General features: G+C 41.0%; 1 protein-coding gene across 5 annotated transcripts in view; it reads left to right on the forward strand.

Moving 5' to 3' along the window:
* Positions 1–10,932: 10,932 nt before the first annotated feature.
* Positions 10,933–18,334, forward strand: part of COG6 (component of oligomeric golgi complex 6) — a 136,697-nt gene continuing 129,295 nt past the window's right edge. For 3 of the 5 annotated variants that reach the window (XM_045052347.1, XM_019825759.3, XM_019825758.3), the window contains exons 1-2: positions 10,934–11,179; positions 14,024–14,167. In XM_045052347.1, coding sequence (XP_044908282.1) covers positions 11,027–11,179; positions 14,024–14,167 — 297 coding nt within the window. In that variant the 5' untranslated portion in view covers positions 10,934–11,026. Of the gene's footprint in view, positions 11,180–14,023; positions 14,168–18,334 lie in introns of all 5 variants that reach the window. The other 2 variants (XM_045052346.1, XM_003980349.6) reach the window with 2 other exon arrangements.

An 18,334-nucleotide genomic window follows, 5' to 3' on the forward strand; every position in this document is an offset into this window, starting at 1 on the left:
AGCACAGGGGCGATTTGATGAGACCTGAAAAGAAATACTGTTCTAAAAAATGATCTTTGAAATACGGACATAGATCCAAAGTTACTTACAATGAGCCTTCTCATAAATGGCATGCTATGTGTCATGCCTTTGTGAAATCTTGGGGCTTTTTACGTCTTTTTGCCACGATAGCCCTTAGAGTAGGTACTGAAATAAACCGAACTTGGAACAGGAAGAGCACCCTCAGCTAGTGCCTCACAAAGTATGAACCCACTTTTTTAAACATAATGACCCCTGTACATATGCCATAAATATGAATAAATACACATAAAATCTATTCATACCAAATTACATGCTATGGAAATAAACATATATAACATTAGTGATAAAAAGCTAGAGAGCTAAGAAGTTCTTTGAAACATTAAAAATAAAATCATTCAAATACTTTTATTTTCTATCTCAACTTTTTTAAATTTTTATGCCTGTTTAAATTTATTTTTTAATCTTTATTTTTGAGGGACAGAGAGAGAGAGAGAGAGAGAGAGACGGAGTGCAAGTGGGGGAGGGGCAGAGACAGAGGGAGACACAGAATCCAAGGCTCCAGGCTCCCAGGCTGTCAGCACAGAGCCCGATGTGGGGCTCGAACCCACAAACCATGAGATCATGACCTGAGCCGAAGTCGGACGCTTAGCCGACTGAGCCACCCAGGCGCCCCTTTTTATACCTGCTTAAGAACATATCTAATGTATTAGTACAGTCATAACTTCAGTATACATTTATAAATATGTGTCTGTGCATTGTACATTCTCAAAATGTTTTACCTGAGAGGGGGTGATAGGTTTTGAATTTTTGAGGAACTACTGCTTTACGTTTTTGAATTGGGATTCATTAAAGATTTTGATCCAGGAAGGGATACGTGGAGATATACCAAGAACTGTAGGGGAAGAAATGGCACGAGTGTGCTATAAAAGCAACTATTCGATGATGAACTGTGAGGCAGAAAGAAGGGAGGTGACTCAGAAATCAAGGCTTCAAGAAAGGAGCGAGCGGTGGAAACAGGAAGGGGAAGCTAGGTGCAGTAGATATCGTGGGGGTAAGGTCTGCAGGATTTCAATAAATGATTCACTACTAGAGAAAGTGAAGGGAGTAACGGAGGCAAACCAAAGGTAACGAGGAGTTTCTCCCCTGGATAACTGAACCAAAGGCAAGGACATTGATAAAAATACAAATGCTGTCTTCAATTTGGTTTAGAATGGAACAGATGATGTACAATTTGAGTCATGGTGTATTTAAATAAATCAGTCTATTTATTTATATTAATTTTTAATCTACTCAACAAATGCTTAATCAACTCCTACTACATTCCAGAAACCCTGTAAAGTGCTAAGGATTCAAAGATAAATGAGCTTGTGTCTAGCCTCAGGGAGCTCACGGATTAGTGGGAATAATAAAAATGTATTGATGATGATATATAATGTGAGAAGTGCAATTACAGAACCATCTGTAGGGGGATTTGCAAACACATGGAGGGACACCTGGCCCGGCTGGGAACATTTTTGGAAGATGAGGCTCTGGAGAAGAGTAAAAGAATGACAAAGTGCGAGCCAAGGGGAGAAGAAAGGGATGTGTTCCAGGCAGAGGGTACAGGACGGTCAAGGCACAGCACAGGTTCGTGGGAAGCTCAAGCAGAGGGAGTTCAACAGAAATCAGATGCTCTGTGACAGGTGGACTGCTTACTTCTGCAAAGAGGCCAGGGGCTCATATATTCTGAAAAGAGAATCAATAGCAATCAATTAAAAGTGGAAGGCTGTCAGGTCTATGCAGAATGGCGACCGGAGGAGGGCAAATAAAAAGAGAGGGAAATTTGCGGTTTAGATCATAGAAGTTGAACAATGAAAATATTAACTGCGGTGATTTAAATTGGAGACATTACTATCCAGTGATTAAACGTGGTAAGTGTTAAATGACAGAGGCTGGCTGGCAACCTGCAGATGAGAACCATGAGAATAGACAAGAAACACAAGCGGAAGCTTGCACAACCAGATACAGGCATCCACAGAAGGAAGGAGGCCACAACCAGAGCTCTAGGAAGCACATGGATGCTTACACCTTACTATGAAAGTGTGTGTGTGTGTGTGAGAAGCCTGAAGCTGAAAGAGGGTAGGGAATGTGAGAAACTCTACGTGCTCTGCCCAAAAATGAGAAACTGTTGCATGAGATGGGCAAAAATGAAAGATTATCCTTTGGTTCCACTGATGGTGGTGGGCAATAGCTCCGACGAATGTGGCAACGACGCGTCACTTTACGGATTATATGCTACATGCTGCACACGTTTGATTCCATCAAATCCTCGTGATTCAACAATCTGGGTGGCATTACTATGTTTTGCAGATAAGACTCAGAATGGCAGGCGAAAGGTGAATGGCCCAGTGTCATAGTGTCATACTGTGGCAAAGCTGAGACTCAAACCACAGGACCAGAGCATCGACCACTTCACTAGGGGTTTTCAAATGGGCTCCACAGGGGCCCAAGCACCTTGCAGGGGCAAGCATGCTGGACATTTGTAAATTCGTTCTCCTTTTCCGCGGTGACGCTACATCAATCCTTCTGGAAAATTACCTTTTTTTTTTTTTTTAATTTTTTTTTCAACGTTTATTTATTTTTGGGACAGAGAGAGACAGAGCATGAACGGGGGAGGGGCAGAGAGAGAGGGAGACACAGAATCGGAAACAGGCTCCAGGCTCTGAGCCATCAGCCCAGAGCCCGACGCGGGGCTCGAACTCACGGAGCGCGAGATCGTGACCTGGCTGAAGTCGGACGCTTAACCGACTGCGCCACCCAGGCGCCCCTGGAAAATTATCTTTTGATAATGGAGGTGCTTTTTTCTTAAATGTATATGGATAGCTTTTGTATGCAGAAAGAAATCCTTACATCTGCATTTATTTTCACTGATAGTCAACATATTAAAATTTTAAATATAACTTGTACATACAACTTACATATCAAATAAGTCTACTTACTAATCTAGTGATTGTTAATTAATACTCAGCTAGTCTCTGAAGTTAAGATACTAAATTTCTCCAACCATTTAAGTACAACTCTTAAATTTAACTCGTATGTTAAACATTTCACATTAAAGTCATGCAAAGTGTACGTTCTCCTAAATAATTAAAAGTCTTTGTAAATGCAATCGTTTTGATTATCTGAAACTTTTTAACTTAAAATAGATATTTAATACATCTGGTTTTCTGAAGTACTTCAAACAGATAAGCAAGTGGAATCACAAATGTTACAAAATTTTCTTTAGTACTTAAATGATACTTATAAACCTAAGAATAAAGATTTGATGATTCAGATTTATTTAAACTTATAAATACTGTTAAAAATTTATCAAATAAGATTGCATCTATTAAGTTTAAAATCACAAAAAACACTATAAATGAAAATTATAAATTTAATATGTCATAGTTAACATACAAGATTTTTTAAAATGTTTATTTATTTTGATAGAGCGAGAGAGAGAGAGAGAGAGAGCCCACGTGCAAGTGGGGGAGGGTCAGAGAGAGAGAGAGGAAGACAGAGAATCCCAAGCAGGCTCCACACTCAGTGCAGAGCCAGATGCGGGGCTCAGTCTTACACCCATGAGATCATGACCTGAGCCAAAATCAAGAGTAGGGTGCTTAACTGACTGAGCACCTAGGCACCCCTTAATATATTAGATTTAAGAACAAGGCAACACACATTTTTCAGATGGTTATATATTGTTCAAATTTCCCATTTTCTTTTTTATTTATTTCCTGCAGCTGTGGTCACCTAGATTTGCCCTTAATGTTCTAAATTTGGTATAGAAATATTGATTCCAAGGATTTGATTTTATCATTATTTTTCCTCTGGTTATCTTTGCATTTTCCTGGAGTTGCTGTCATTTGTCCATCTCTTTACTCAAAAAATTTCAAGTGATGATCAGAGATTCTGGACAGGGACTTGGAACCTAGTGGCAATTTCCAGAATAGCGATACCTGAGCTGCCTGTTAACATACCAGACCTTTTCGGGGCACCTGGGTGGCTCAGTTGGTTAAACATCCAACCTCCACCCAGGTCATGATCTCACAGCTCATGAGTTTGAGCCCCATGTTGGACTCTGTGCTGACAGCTCAGCACAGAGCCTGGAGCCTGCTTCGGATTCTGTGTCTCCCTGTGTCTCTGTACCTCCTTCAGTTGTGCTCTGTTTCTCTCTCTCTCTCTCAAAAAAAAAAAGAAAGTTAAAAAATACCAAGCCTTTTCATATAGAAAGGAGGCTTTTCAAATCCTTGCATTTTCTCACAAATAGTTTCATCCTGAGCCATTTTACCTTTACTATAACTTCTGACACGGCTGTTACCATGCCACCTTCATAAATATAATTGCCGAATTATACCTCCTGCCCCACCTAGCTGCAGTTAACCTCTGCTGTCTGCTCAAAGTTAATTGGAATCTTCAGGACAGTCTCCCACCTCTCCCCTGCGCTGGGGTTAAAACTAATCTCTTTCCTACCTAGTTGATTTTGCACCTTTCTTAATAGATTGCTTCCTTATCTGTCTCCCAGACCACAAATTTATAGCTATGAAGTTGACTACAATTACCTTTCTGGTGTTGCACGCTATCGGGTTGGGATTGCAAATCATGATGTCCTGACCAACGGATGGGCATGTGGCCAAAGTGGACTTGCTTCAGGACTTTTAATGTTGAGCAAAGGCAAAAAACCAAAAACCAAAACCAAACCAAACCAAAACAAACAAAAATAAACCTAGCAGGAGTGCCCTAAAACCCAAATAGTGGTTCTAGCCGCTAAGATCTCCCATGGCTATCTGTTCAGTTGAGCCTTCAGTCTTCCCTTCAGCCCTTTGAGTCTTCATACCCTTCCAATAAATTACACTGTCAGTTACTTTGCAGCCTCAAAACTCCAAGTGATACAGGCAGCTAGAGGAGGCTGTACAGATGAAGAAAGGGTCGTCCTTAGTGGAGAAAGGGCAAGAGGCTTCAGTCAGATCAGCCACACTGTTATCTGTCCTGCAAATTTCATTTGAAGAAGGTTGGAAATAATTTTATTGCTAAAAAATTTGAGACCATTACATCCACCACTGCTAAGGTTGCAGAGAATTTAAACTGAAGGGTGAGAACTACTGGAGAAAATGTCTGAATAAAAAAGAATATGAGAAACTGGAAGGCACTTTCAAAATTCATGAAGTCACAGGGAGATCAGAGAAATCAGTATGTACTTCAACGTGAGAAGCCTCAATGCCTAAAAACTGAGGAGTGAGTGGTAAAGGCAAAAAATAGGAGGTGCGAAAAAAGGGCTAGGAAGTTGTGATTCAAGATGCATAGGAGACATGGGATCATTACTCCAAGTCCCTGAGAGAAATATGCAGCAAAGACAGAATGTGCTACCAGGACCTCCACAGAGAAACAGCAAGAAGACAGCACCTCATAAGTTTTATGCATGCCATTCTCCAAACTGGAGATCAGTATTTGTCCTGTTTCTCCTGCAGCCAGAATATATGATCTACAGATAAAGGGCGTGGGTGGGAATGGCATCTCCACGGTATCTATTACCCACTTGCAAACATTTTGCTCTTGGTCTCCAAAAGTCTGGCACTGCTGCTGATGTTGACTCTGGAATTCTGTGTTGGGTGCACTTCTGTCTTCTAAAAGTATGAGAATAGATGTGTGTTATTGCATAACTTAGATCTTGTCATTAAAAGTGTCAGGGCCCTAGGAAAGAGAACTAACATATTCCAGGAGTAATAATAGTTGTCCGAATTGAACCAGATATTGAGACTCCTTCCTAGTGGAAGTGGGTGAACAGACGAAAAAGGGGGTTATATGGTTGTGCAGAGTGACGGATCCTGACCATAAAGGGGAAGTTGGGTGTTGCTATATAGTAGAGCCAGAAAGAAGTAAGGACAGCCATCTACAGAATTCCCTGAGTACTTCCTAGGACTTCCATGTCCAGGGGCCAAATTCAAAGGAAACCACAGTAACTTCATACAGCCAGACCCCTCAGAGGCCCAGCTGCTTTTGGCATGGCAGTTTGGGTCACCTCAGTGGATAAAGAACTTTGGTCAACTGATGTGTTGGCTGAAGACAAAGGGGTCGTGGAAAGAACAGAAATCCCGAGTTCCAATGACAGCTCTGTGAAGTTGTAGAAATAAAAACTCTGACATTACCCCTGTTTTCTGACTTTTCTTTCTCGAATAGCACTTTTTAAAAAACTGGTGCTCGGTGGTTACTTTACAGTTTAATCCATAGATTACATGATATTGGGGGGAGCAAAACTAGAGAGAATTCTGACTTTGAGCTTTTGACTTTGGAATAGACAAACAGATTTGATTTTGGCTTGTTACCTCACGGGATAAAGTAAGTGGGGTTTTGGTTATGTGGTAAATAAATTACATTAAATGAGGCAAAAATATTTTTTAAGGATAAGTATGGGAAGAAGAGCACATGTTGATATTATCCACTTGAAGGGGCAAATTGTGAGGGGCGCCTGGGTGGCTCAGTCAGTTGAGCCTCTGTCTTCGGCTCAGGTCATGATCTCATAATTCGTGGGTTCAAGCCCCGTGTCAGGCTCTGTGCTGACAGCTCGGAGCCTGAAGCTTGCTTCGGGTTCTGTGTCTACCTCTCTTTCTGCCTCTGTCCCACTTGCATTCTGTCTCTCTCAAAAATGAATAAACGTTTAAAAAAATTTTGTTTCAAAGGGGTAAATTGTGGTAGACATTTGCAATATACGTATGTGTATGCATGCGTGCATGTGTGGGAGAGGGAGTTGCATGGTATACGAATATTCTTTCTAGTTTTGAGCAATTGTCCACTTTCTCAGCTCCCTGACAATGCGCACAAATCTGTTACCTGAGCTCTGCCGATGGGAAGCACTTGTCCTAGACTTTGAAACAAGAGAAAGTGGCACAAAAAGCAGAGACAGTGGAGAACTCCTCAGGAATGGTAAATTTTTTTTTAAATTTTTTTTCAACGTTTATTTATTTTTGGGACAGAGAGAGACAGAGCATGAATGGGGGAGGGGCAGAGAGAGAGGGAGACACAGAATCAGAAACAGGCTCCAGGCTCTGGGCCATCAGCCCAGAGCCCCACGCGGGGCTCGAACTCACAGACCGCGAGATCGTGACCTGGCTGAAGTCGGACGCTTAACCAACTGCGCCACCCAGGCGCCCCAGGAATGGTAAAATTTTAAGCAACATAGTCTCCAAAGAGCATTGGCAATTGTGCCACGGAGGCATCCTACATCCAGGGTCAGGAACGTGGCTACAGTGACCCGTGGATCCCAGGCTTCAGCAGTAATGACACTGGGACCCACAGCGAGCTGCTGTGTGGGGTGATTTTGGCAACTGTTCCATGTGGCCCATCTCCTTTCGTTTCTGCCTCTTTTCGGAGCACGGCTCTTCACCCTTCCTGTTGATTCTGAGATTTACCCAATATCCTCTTGTTAAATAAATTTCTCCTTAAGCCATCCACAGTCAGCTCCTATTTTTTTTTTTTCAACGTTTATTTATTTTTGGGACAGAGAGAGACAGAGCATGAACGGGGGAGGGGCAGAGAGAGAGGGAGACACAGAATCGGAAACAGGCTCCAGGCTCTGAGCCATCAGCCCAGAGCCCCGTCGGGCTCGAACTCCTGGACCGCGAGATCGTGACCTGGCTGAAGTCGGACGCTTAACCGACTGCGCCACCCAGGCGCCCCAACAGTCAGCTCCTATTAACTGCAATTAAGAACTCTAACTTAGGGGCACCTGGGTGGCTCAGTTGGTTCAGCACCCGACTCTTGGTTTTGGCTCAGGTCATGATCTCACAGTTGGTGGGCTGGAGCCCCACTCGGGCTCTGCATTGGCAGCATGGAGCCTGCTTGGGATTCTCTCTCTCCCTCTCTCTCTGCCCCTCCCCTGCTTGTGCTCTGTCTCTCCATCTCAAAGACACATTAAAAACAATTTTTTTTTAAAGAAAAATAATGCTGGTGTCAATATGAAGGCAGTAAGAATGGGGTCAAGTCAATGCCAGCATAAAATGCATTTGGACGTTTAGTTACAAAATTTTAACTATGTTCCAAGTAAGAAGTGTACACAACTCAAAACCAAAACAAGGAAGCAGTAATAGAATTTGGCAACTAATTACCAACTTAGCTAGAAGTAGCTATGCAATCGAAGGTTAGCCATATAGCCTTGGAAAGATTGTTAGTCTTGGATTACTCATCAGAGTACTAATTATATGATAACATGGTAATGATCCTTATGCTGCAGGGTAGTTATCAAGATAAGGATAGTATATTAAAAATATCTAGCACTGAGTCAGATTATCAGTACATTTGAACGCTAAGCGATAGGAGCTATTGCTATTAATACAGTGAAAAATACAGAGGGCTGAAAATTCTATGACTCACCAGATATGGCTTTAATACATGTCATATCATATTTTAATGAAGCCATGCCAGTATAATATGATTCCCACTTATTTCAGAAGCCAAATGATTTCAACCATCACTTGGAAGGTAAGAATCTCTACATTTTACTCTACAGCACATTTCCCCTGTAGTTATGTAAGAATTCTTTACTTGTTTTGTTTTAAGTTTATTTATTTATTTTTGAGAGGGAGAGAGAGAGGGAGGAGGGAGAAAGAGGGAGGAGGGAGAGAGAGAGAGAGAGAGAGAGAGAGAGAGAGAGAGAGAGAGAGAGCGCGAGCCAGCGGGGGAGGGACAGAGAACTAGGGAGACAGAGAATCCCAAGCAGGGCTAGGACAAGGGGCTTGGACCCACCAACTGTGAGATCATGATGTGAGCTAAAACCAAGAGTCTGACGCTTAACCGACTGAGCCACCCAGGCACTCCAAGAATGCTTTACCCTTTTATGTGCGTGTTTTTATTCTCCCATTAAACTGAAATATTTAAGCCAGAGCCTGTGTTTTAATTCTTTTAGTGCTCTAGTATACTAAAGAGCTCAGTATACAAAATTACCTTTCACATTTTCACGAAAAGAAAACCTTTATGTTCAATTATATACATACGTATATATAAATACATGTCTGACAAGGCTCACCAGAACATTTATTTTAACATTTGAAACATATTGATGTTAAGCATTTAACTTATAATTTATAGTTAGCCTTATGGGACATATGATAATTAAAACATATACAAATGGCTTTAAGTATGTTTAAATTGTGCAATAATTTCTGTTTTTATACAACCACATAATATTCTAATTTTCAAATGATTTTGCTTCCTTTTTTTACAACTGCAAATTCAGAGAAGTACAAGTGAGCAAAGAAAAACAGACCATAATTACCCTACCTTAATAATCTCTGTTAATAATTCAGTGGCACATGGGTTAAGATAGGAATTTTCAGTCCATTTAGAAACGTACAAAATGAAAAGTAAAAGCCTCCCTTCCACAGGAAAGCCACCCTGAAAAAAAAGAAAAAGCTAAAGTTTAAGTGTATCTGTCTCTTACACACAGGGATCACACTATATGCACTATAATGCATGTTGCTTTTTCCATATATTGTATTTTGGAATTCTTTCTACATTAGCATTTAAATTTCCTTTGTGGCAGATAACAGTTGCATAGTATTGTTTGTTGTTGTTGTTGTTGTTGTTGTTGTTGTTTTAAGTTTCTTTATTTTGAGAGAGAGAGAGAGAGCAGGGGCAGAGAGAGAAAGAATCCCAAGCAGTCTCCACACTGTCAGTGTGGAGCTCGTCATGGGCTCAAACTCACAAGCTGTGAGATCATGCCTTAGGTAAAATCAGAAGTCAATCGATTAACTGACTTAGCCACCCAGGCACCCGAATTGCATAGTATCGTACTGAGTGAACGAACCATAATTTATTTGTTCAGTACTTTATCAGTGGACACTTTGGTTGTTTCTAGTTTCTCTTTCTCTTGCTCCCTCCCTCCTCTTTATTTTTCCCTCAATAACACTTGCAAGTTTTCCTCATCTAAGTCCTATGTATTTCTTATTGGGGTCATAGGGACTTTACAGTCGTTTCTTTTTGCCAGTTGAGCCATTTCTTCACTTGCCGGAACTGGGGTGAGTGTCTTGGTCAGGTATACACATATGTCTATGTCTATGTCTATACATACACACACGACAACGCAAATTAAGGACAAAAGCTAAATGGTTAGTGTTTCAGAAAAATACTAAACAAGAAGTTCAGAGATTTTGTTCTGATCCAATTTTTTTTTAAGTGAGAAAAGAAATGTAAAAAACAACAATATTTGTTATCTAGACCCTCTGGGGAATTTATTTTTCATCTTATTACTCCCTCATCTGTTATTCTGCAGCCGCACTGGCTTTGGCCAATTCACGGACCCTCCAAGTTTCTTCTTGTCTTTGGACCTTTCCATTTATACACTCTGGTGGGGGGGGGGGACGATTTCACCCCATGTTTCAGACTCTCCTTCAAATCTCAGTTTAAATGTGAACTCCTTACCAGACCTTCCTGGGTGAAGTAGGACCCTCCCTTCACTATTCTCTTTCAACTCTGCACTTCAATACCTTCAGAGCACTCATCACAATCTTAACATTTAACTCCTCTGTCTCAGACATCCCCTAATGCCTACTCGAGTACCTAGCATGTAATACACCTTTAATAAATACTTTACAAAAAAAAAAATCAGGTAAAATGAATTTAATTACTGTAGAATTTATACGCCAGGCACGGGTGTCAAGTGTATGTTACTCAAACTTAGCTTAGATTTTCATTGATTCAGGATTCTGAAATCCTTTTAACCGTAATCCCCAAACTTTAAACACGATTATATTTCCAGACCGTATGCGAAACCTCCCCTCAGTCTCCCCTTCCCTAAGGATCTGCCCACCTACCCCTCGCTCTAACCCCGCCTCTCCAGCAGCGTGGCTCAGCTGAGCAGGGCTGGCGGAGCCTTCCGGGACCCGGGGCGCATGCGCGCAGTCCACGCACACGCGCAGTACTCGCGCGGCCTGCGCGGGTCCCTGCCGAAAGCCTAGGGGGTCCCCTCGGAGTTGGGGGCGGGGTCTGCGACACTATGGCCGAGAGCGGTGGGGAAGTGGTAGCGGTACCCGCGTCCGCGGCTGCCAACGGCCTCAGCAATGGGGCAGGCGGGGGCCCGGCGCAGACCAACAACCCGCTGTCGCGGAAGCTGCATAAGATCCTGGAGACGCGGCTGGACAACGACAAGGTAACCGGGGCTATCAGGGCCCGGGGTCCAGAGTCGTCCGCGGAGTTGACCCTGGCCGGGGGAGGCGTTTGTCGACACCCACTGCCTCGTGCCTCCATCCCTCCGGATCCGGCGTGGGGCGAGTAGGAAGAGGGAGGCCGAGGGCCCCTGGAAAAGCGAAAAGGTGTCTTGGGTGTCACCCCTTATTTGAAAAACCTGTCCTGGAAGACTCTGGATCCAGGTAGCCAACCGTGGAATCTCCGTACCCCGGAGGTGTTCGGGGGTCTGAGCAGGGAGAGAGCAGAGCCCCGGGCAGGCTTAGAAGCCTGTGTCGGAGTAACTTACGAGACAAGACAACGCAAAGTGGGTAGGAGGGACTGGGGAACCCGGATAGGCATAATTGAGCGTTTCCACTTGACGAGTGAGAACGACTGGAGTGATTTGCAGCGCGAGAGAACTACTGTTTGCTCATAGCTCAAACGAAATAATTTGTATCAGTTTTTGTTGTTAGCTAAGCACTGTCTGTGATATCTGGGCTCATGCTGTTTTTCTTTGCAAGATAAACTGTCCACATCCTCTCCCGAGTAGCACCGGAAACTCCTCCGTTCAGCCCCTGTCCTAGGTGATGATCTCTTCTGTATCTTTGAATCTTTAGGTAAATTGGTCATGTCAGTAGACATAAAGAAAAAGTATATGTAGCAGTGAGAGAGACCTTTATAGATAAATTTGTAGGTAACTGAAAATAAGCCCTCAATAAGAATGTGTATAAAAAATAACATTATAACATAGTAAGAAAGACGGGCTCTGGGGCCACCGCTTATTGGATACAGCCATCAAACCGAAGCACTATGATTTGAGTAAGTCCTTTAATTTCTCTAAGCTTGTTTCTCATCATTTCTAAATTGGGACTTCTGCTGGTAACTTTCTCAGGGTTGTTGTGGAGATTCACCAAGAGAGTCTGTCTGGGGTTCTCAGCACAGTGCCTGGCCCTTACTGTTGCTTATTAAATGTTCATGTTATCATACAGTTTATTACGTGTTTAATGTGTCTGATACTGGCATGTATGATCTCATTTAATACAGCTACTATGATGTAGGTAACATTATCTCTCTTTTTACCCAGGAGAAAAATAAGGTATGGAAAAAGTATAACTAGGTTAAATCATACGATCAAATAACTGAGGAAACTGTAATTTGCACCTGTGTGTGTGGTCTTGTCCATTCATGATTTACTAACCACTTCTGAGCCAGGCCTAGGAAATTTCAAGGTTGTAGTCAAAAGAAGTGGCTTCATTCTATGGTTTTCCTTTTCTTTCTTTCTTTCTTTCTTTCTTTCTTTCTTTCTTTCTTTCTTTCTCTCTTTCTCTTTATATGAAATTTATTGTCAAATTGGTTTCCATGCAACACCCAGTGCTCATCCCAACAGGTGCCCTCCTTAGTGTCTATGGTTTTTCTTCATCTTTTTCTTTTTTGTACAGTAAATATTTGTAATGATCTTTTAAATATAGAACTGAATTTAAATAGCTTTACTGTTTTTGTCAGTCCAGCCAATATCGCACAATACCATGTTAACAGAAACACAGAAACCTGTTAGGATATATGCTAGTTCAGCTGTAGGAATTTGTATCTGGAGTTAGGGTACTATTGGATATCCTGGGCTTGGCCTTCTTTCTCCCTTCTGTCCTCTGTGCAGACTGTCTCTGTAAGAGAGGTCTCTTTCTTTCATGGTTTTAAATAGCAAAAAGGGTGGTGATTCTCAAATTTAGAACCCTGTTCTTGACATCTCTGCTCAACTCCAGATTTGTAACAGTCGGTTGTTCATATGACAGCTCCAATTAGATACCTGATCGACATCGTAAAAACTTAACACAGCCAGACCCTTAGTTTTTCTCCAAACTGGTTCTACTTTCCACTGTTAGTAAAGAACATCAGGTACCCACAGAAACAAAAAGTGTATAAATAGTTTTGATTCCTGTCATTGTTTTCACATCATGTATTCAGTCCATTAACAAATCCTATAGGCGCTGCCTTGAAAAAAAATAATTGTTTCGGATCATCTCCCCTTCGTCTGCAGTGCTACTGTCTTGTTCTAAGTCACTGTCAAATCTTGTTGGGATTATTTTAGTTTCTTCTTGCCTGCTTCCTTTCTTGCCACCCCCCCCCCCCGCCCCCCATCTGCTCTCCTCACAAAGTTGGAATAAACTTTTGAACATATAAAGCACGTTATATTACTCCTTTGCCTAAAACCTCTAGTGGACTGGCTTGGTTCCCATGGATGCCTTTCCTGTCACTCAGGCCTCTGTTCCGAAGTCACCTCAAAGAGGCCTTCCTCTCTGCTGCCAGTTACTCCGTTCTCTGCCTGGAGGCTACAGGTGGTGCTTACTTCTTACATACTACATCCTTCCAGAGGTAGTTTATCTATTCACTGGCAAATATGCATGCACCATAGTCCTTTCTCTTTTGTAACAGTTGGTATTATAACTGTTTCTATACCTTGTTGTCTCACTTACCGTATCTTGAAGTTTTATTAAGTACATAAAGAATTTTCATCTTTCCTAAAATGGATATATCATAATTTCTGTAACCAATCCTCTTTAGATGGGCATTGAGGGTATTTCCAGTCTTGACACTTCCAGACTATCCTGCTGTGAATAATCTCTTATATATGCTACAATACACAAGTAAGTACATCCTTACTGTGTTCTGGAAGTAAGTTTACTATTCAGTACTGTGAAGGCCATCCAGTATTTTTTTGATTGTTTAATGCAAACATAATTTGAAAATGATTTCATTAAAATTTGGCTTGAGATTAGGAAAACATTTGAAAATCAGTCCCAGTAATTGTCTTCTGTTATCACTTGTGTAGGAGATGTTGGAAGCTCTCAAGGCACTTTCAACCTTTTTCGTTGAAAACAGTTTGCGGACTCGAAGGAATTTACGTGGAGATATTGAACGCAGAAGTTTAGCCATCAATGAAGAGTTTGTCAACATTTTCAAGGAGGTGAAGGAAGTATGTAAATTCTTTTTGTTTTACATTTATTGAGAACTTAACTGTATGCCTGACTCTGTGCTAAATATTTTTATGAATTGGGTTGATACGTTTACTATTCGTGTACCGTGTTCAAATAGAAGATTTAACTACTTACTCTTGCAGCATCTAGGTCCTTCACTTAGTGTGATTTCTGAATCTGTGACCTCCACTAATGCTGCTTCTTAAGAAGTTGTAACATTTGTTCTAGGATATTCTCTTAGAAATTTTTTTAAATGTTTATTTTTGAGAGAGAGAGAGACAGAATGAATGTGAGTAGGAGAGGGGCAAAGAGAGAGGGAGACACAGGATCCGAAGCAGGCTCCAGGCTCTGAGCTGTCAGCACAGAGCCCGATGCGGTGCTCAAACTCACGATCCCTGAGTTCATGACCCGATCCAAAGTCGGATGCTTAACTGACTGAGCCACCCAAGTGCCCCGAAATTTTTGCTTTTTTAGCAACAAGAAGAAGAAACATTTCTTTAAATGACTTTCCAGTGAAATTTTTCCTTACTGAATAAACCTCCTTGGATAACCACTTCTCCATTGGAGATTAATTAGGAGTGAGTTATTTTAGTGCATCATAAATTATGAAATTTTCAGATTAATTCAGATCAGTTACTTCAGTGCATAAATAATTTATCGTATTTGAGTGAGCAGTCTACTCACCATGGGGTAAAAATGGATTTTACTTATTATGTTATTATATTTATTATGCAATACTTTGTTAATTTTGTTAGTATCACGTAATTATTCTGTGTGAGGTGTATGTGTTATATATAATATTAATGACTAATTAATAAACAGATTATATTTAACAGTTCAGAAAGATTTCACTGAGGCTAAAATCAGGAAGGTTGAAAGGAATGTTTGGTTAAGTGTTCATAAAAATAGAGTAGGGACGTTTGGGTGGCTCATTCGGTTGAGCTTTTGACACTCAATTTCAGTTCAGGTCATGATCTCATGGTTTGTGAGTTCGAGCCCTGCATTGGGCTCCATGCTGACAGTATGGAGCCTGCTTGGGATTCTCTCTCTCACCCTCTTTCTCTGCCCCTCCCCTGTTCACTTGTTGTCTCTGTCGAAGTAAATAAACATTAAGCAAAAATAGAGTACTCATGAGCACATCCAGATTGTGTTCTCTAAACACCATTTCCCACTGAAAGAGACAATGTTGCACATATCAGAAAGCAGGGAAGCTAAGACTATGGGGAAAGCGGCAGAAGAACTTTGGAGCTAAGTTGATGAGGCTTCCACTGGCCAGAGGTAGGACAGTTAGAGCATCAATAAGAATAACTGAGTGGGCTGAAACCTATCAAACATGTTTAAACCCAAGGATTCATACCGATACTAAAACCCAAAAAGAGCCCTCATTGGTTATATCTGGTGGATATAAGGGAACCAACTTATTTTGAAACCTAGTAAATAAAAGGAAAGGGTCCAACATTTATCCTGTCTTTTGTTCCAACTACATAGAGTTGTTGGGAGGAAGCTGCTCTTTATAACTCTATTCTGTTGAAGAAATGAAGAGGGATTGATAGAATATTTTGCCACCGCTGTTGAATTTATGGATCTAGTTCAAGGTTTCTCAACTCGGCCCTGTTTACCTTTTGGGTCACACAGTTGGGGTTGCACTATTTAGGGTATTGAACAGCATCCCTGGGCTGTAACCACTCACTGCCAGTTGTACTACTTTTTCCTTAGTTGTTCCACCCAAATATTTCTCCAGACACTGTCAAGTGCCACGGTGGGGGACCCAGTTGCCCCAGTTGAGCACCATCGATCTAGCCATTGGTCATCATTGGCAGCTAACCTCACAAAGAGAGAAACATCCATATCTATCACTTCTAGTAAAAGTATACAACACCATCTATGAAAAATTCTTGCCAGAAAAATGAACCAGAATACGATCAAGCTTCTAGACCTAACTGCCCGTTCATAGAAAATACTGAGATCAGAGGAACATGTTAACACCACAAATATGCAGTCAGAAAATGCAGAGTGTTGGGAACTATACAAATGAATTTCTTCAACAAATAAATTGTAAGACAAAGAGAAATAGGGAGGAGTGAGACTCTGTAGATTAAAAAAAAGAAATGAGAAGTAGCAACCAGTAGCAATTTGTGAGTCTTTGTTAGTTCCTGACTTGAAATAATTATTTAAAATTGAGACAGTTGCAGAGACTGGAATGCTGACAGGACATTTGATATTAAGAGATTATTGTTAAATATTTGGATGTGAAAGTGGCATGTTTTAAAAAGTTTATTTATTTTGACAGAAAGAGTGTGGGTGGGAGAAGGGCAGAGAGAGGAAGACTGAGAGAATCTCAAGCAGGCTCTGCACCTGCCAGCACAGAGCCAATGCAGGGTTCAAACTCATGAACCATGAGATCATTACCTGAGCCAAAATCAAGCGATGGATGTTCATCCGATTAAGCCACCTACACCTCCCAAAATGGCATTTTTTAAAAAAGTCTTTTTAGAGGGGCGCTGGGGTGGCTCAGTTGGTTAAGCATCTGACTGCAGCTCAGGTCATGATCTCAGGGTTCGTGGGTTCACCTCCACATCAGGCTCTATGCTGACCGCTCAGAGCCTGGAGCCTGCTTTAGATTCTCTATTTCCCTTTCTCTCTCTGCCCCTCCGTGCCTCGCACTCTGTCTCTGTCTTCTCTCAAAAATAAATAAACATTAAAAAAATTTTTTTTAAATCTTGGAAGTAGATATTGATATATTTATGAATGAAATGATATGACATTATGCATTCAAAATAATTCTGTTTGTTTGGGAGGGAGAAAGGGATGGAAGAAAGATAGAAAGTGGGTAGAGAGGGGGCGCCTGGGTGGCTCAGTCGGTTAAGCACCTGACTGTTGATTTCAGCTCAGGTCTTGATCTCACGGTCTGTGGGTTCTGTGTCAGGCTCCGTGCTAAGGCTGTGGAGCCTGCTTGGGATTCTCTCTTTCCCTCTCTCTCTCTCTCTCTCTCTCTCTCTCTCTCTCTCACTTCCCCCTCTTGTGCATACTCACACACTCTGTGTCTCTCTCTCTCTCAAAATAAATAAACTTAAAAAAAGAAAAGGAAAAAGAGAAAGTGTGTAGAGAGATAGATGAAACGAGTGGTTATGGGTTGGTAATTGTTGAAGGTAGGTGGTATGACATTGACATTCATATTATCTCAACTTTGAGATATTTTTGAAAAGTTTCCATAATAATAAGTTTTTTAAAAGCTTATCATACACCAATTATATTTCACAGCCTGTAACTTTATTTAACTGGGTGAGAAAAAGTTGACTGTAAGGTCAAATACTTTATAAGTAATGTAACGGTCATTGAATTACAGTAATCAAAACTCTGCATTTAGATCACATATAGAGATGTGATTTATATTATTTGACAAATCAGATCCATTTGGTACATTATGGTGGCTAAAGTAAATATTAGGCGTAGTTGTTTTTGACCTAGCTGGCTGATAATGGCAGTGTTGTTCGTATGAGATTACACGGTGAGATTTAAGGGAATGGTGAGATGAGTTTACTTAGGTCTCTGCTGTTGCTGATATTAATTGATATTTTGAAATCATGCTTTTTTTTATTTTTTAATTTTTATTTAATTTTTATTTTTTATTTGATTTTTTTTATTATTCACCTCAAAGTAGCTTAGGACTTCATTTAATAATTTGATTTATATCCTATTTATAGTGAAATGTAGGAACATTTAAAAACATTGGGTACTCTGATAGTTCTATTTCATTCAAAGCACTTTATGGAGAGAAGGGAGAAAAATCTTACTTCTAGAACTTAGATTTATGCTCATATTCTGATAAATGATTTTCTAACTGGTTCATCCTCACACTTTGTTTACAGCCTCACCTGGCTGCTTTCTTATTACTTGCCCTCTGACTGGCCTGTCCCTTCATAAAAACTGTCATGTTTCTATTTGAAGGTCTGGGCATGGTGCTGAAAGGGATTGTCTGTGGTCTGCCACTGAAACTTCCTTGTATATCTTCCTGTTAAGTGACACCCAATTGTGAAAAAGAAGATAGGAGTGCAGTATGAAGCTAAATGTGGTTTTGTGATACCATTTTTTCAAATCATATTTTTCATTAACTCAATAAAGACTAGAGAATGGTTTGGTAAAAAGTATAGAGCCTGGGAGACCTG

The sequence above is a fragment of the Felis catus genome, chromosome A1 (assembly GCF_018350175.1).
Source record: "Felis catus isolate Fca126 chromosome A1, F.catus_Fca126_mat1.0, whole genome shotgun sequence".
NCBI lineage: Eukaryota > Metazoa > Chordata > Mammalia > Carnivora > Felidae > Felis > Felis catus.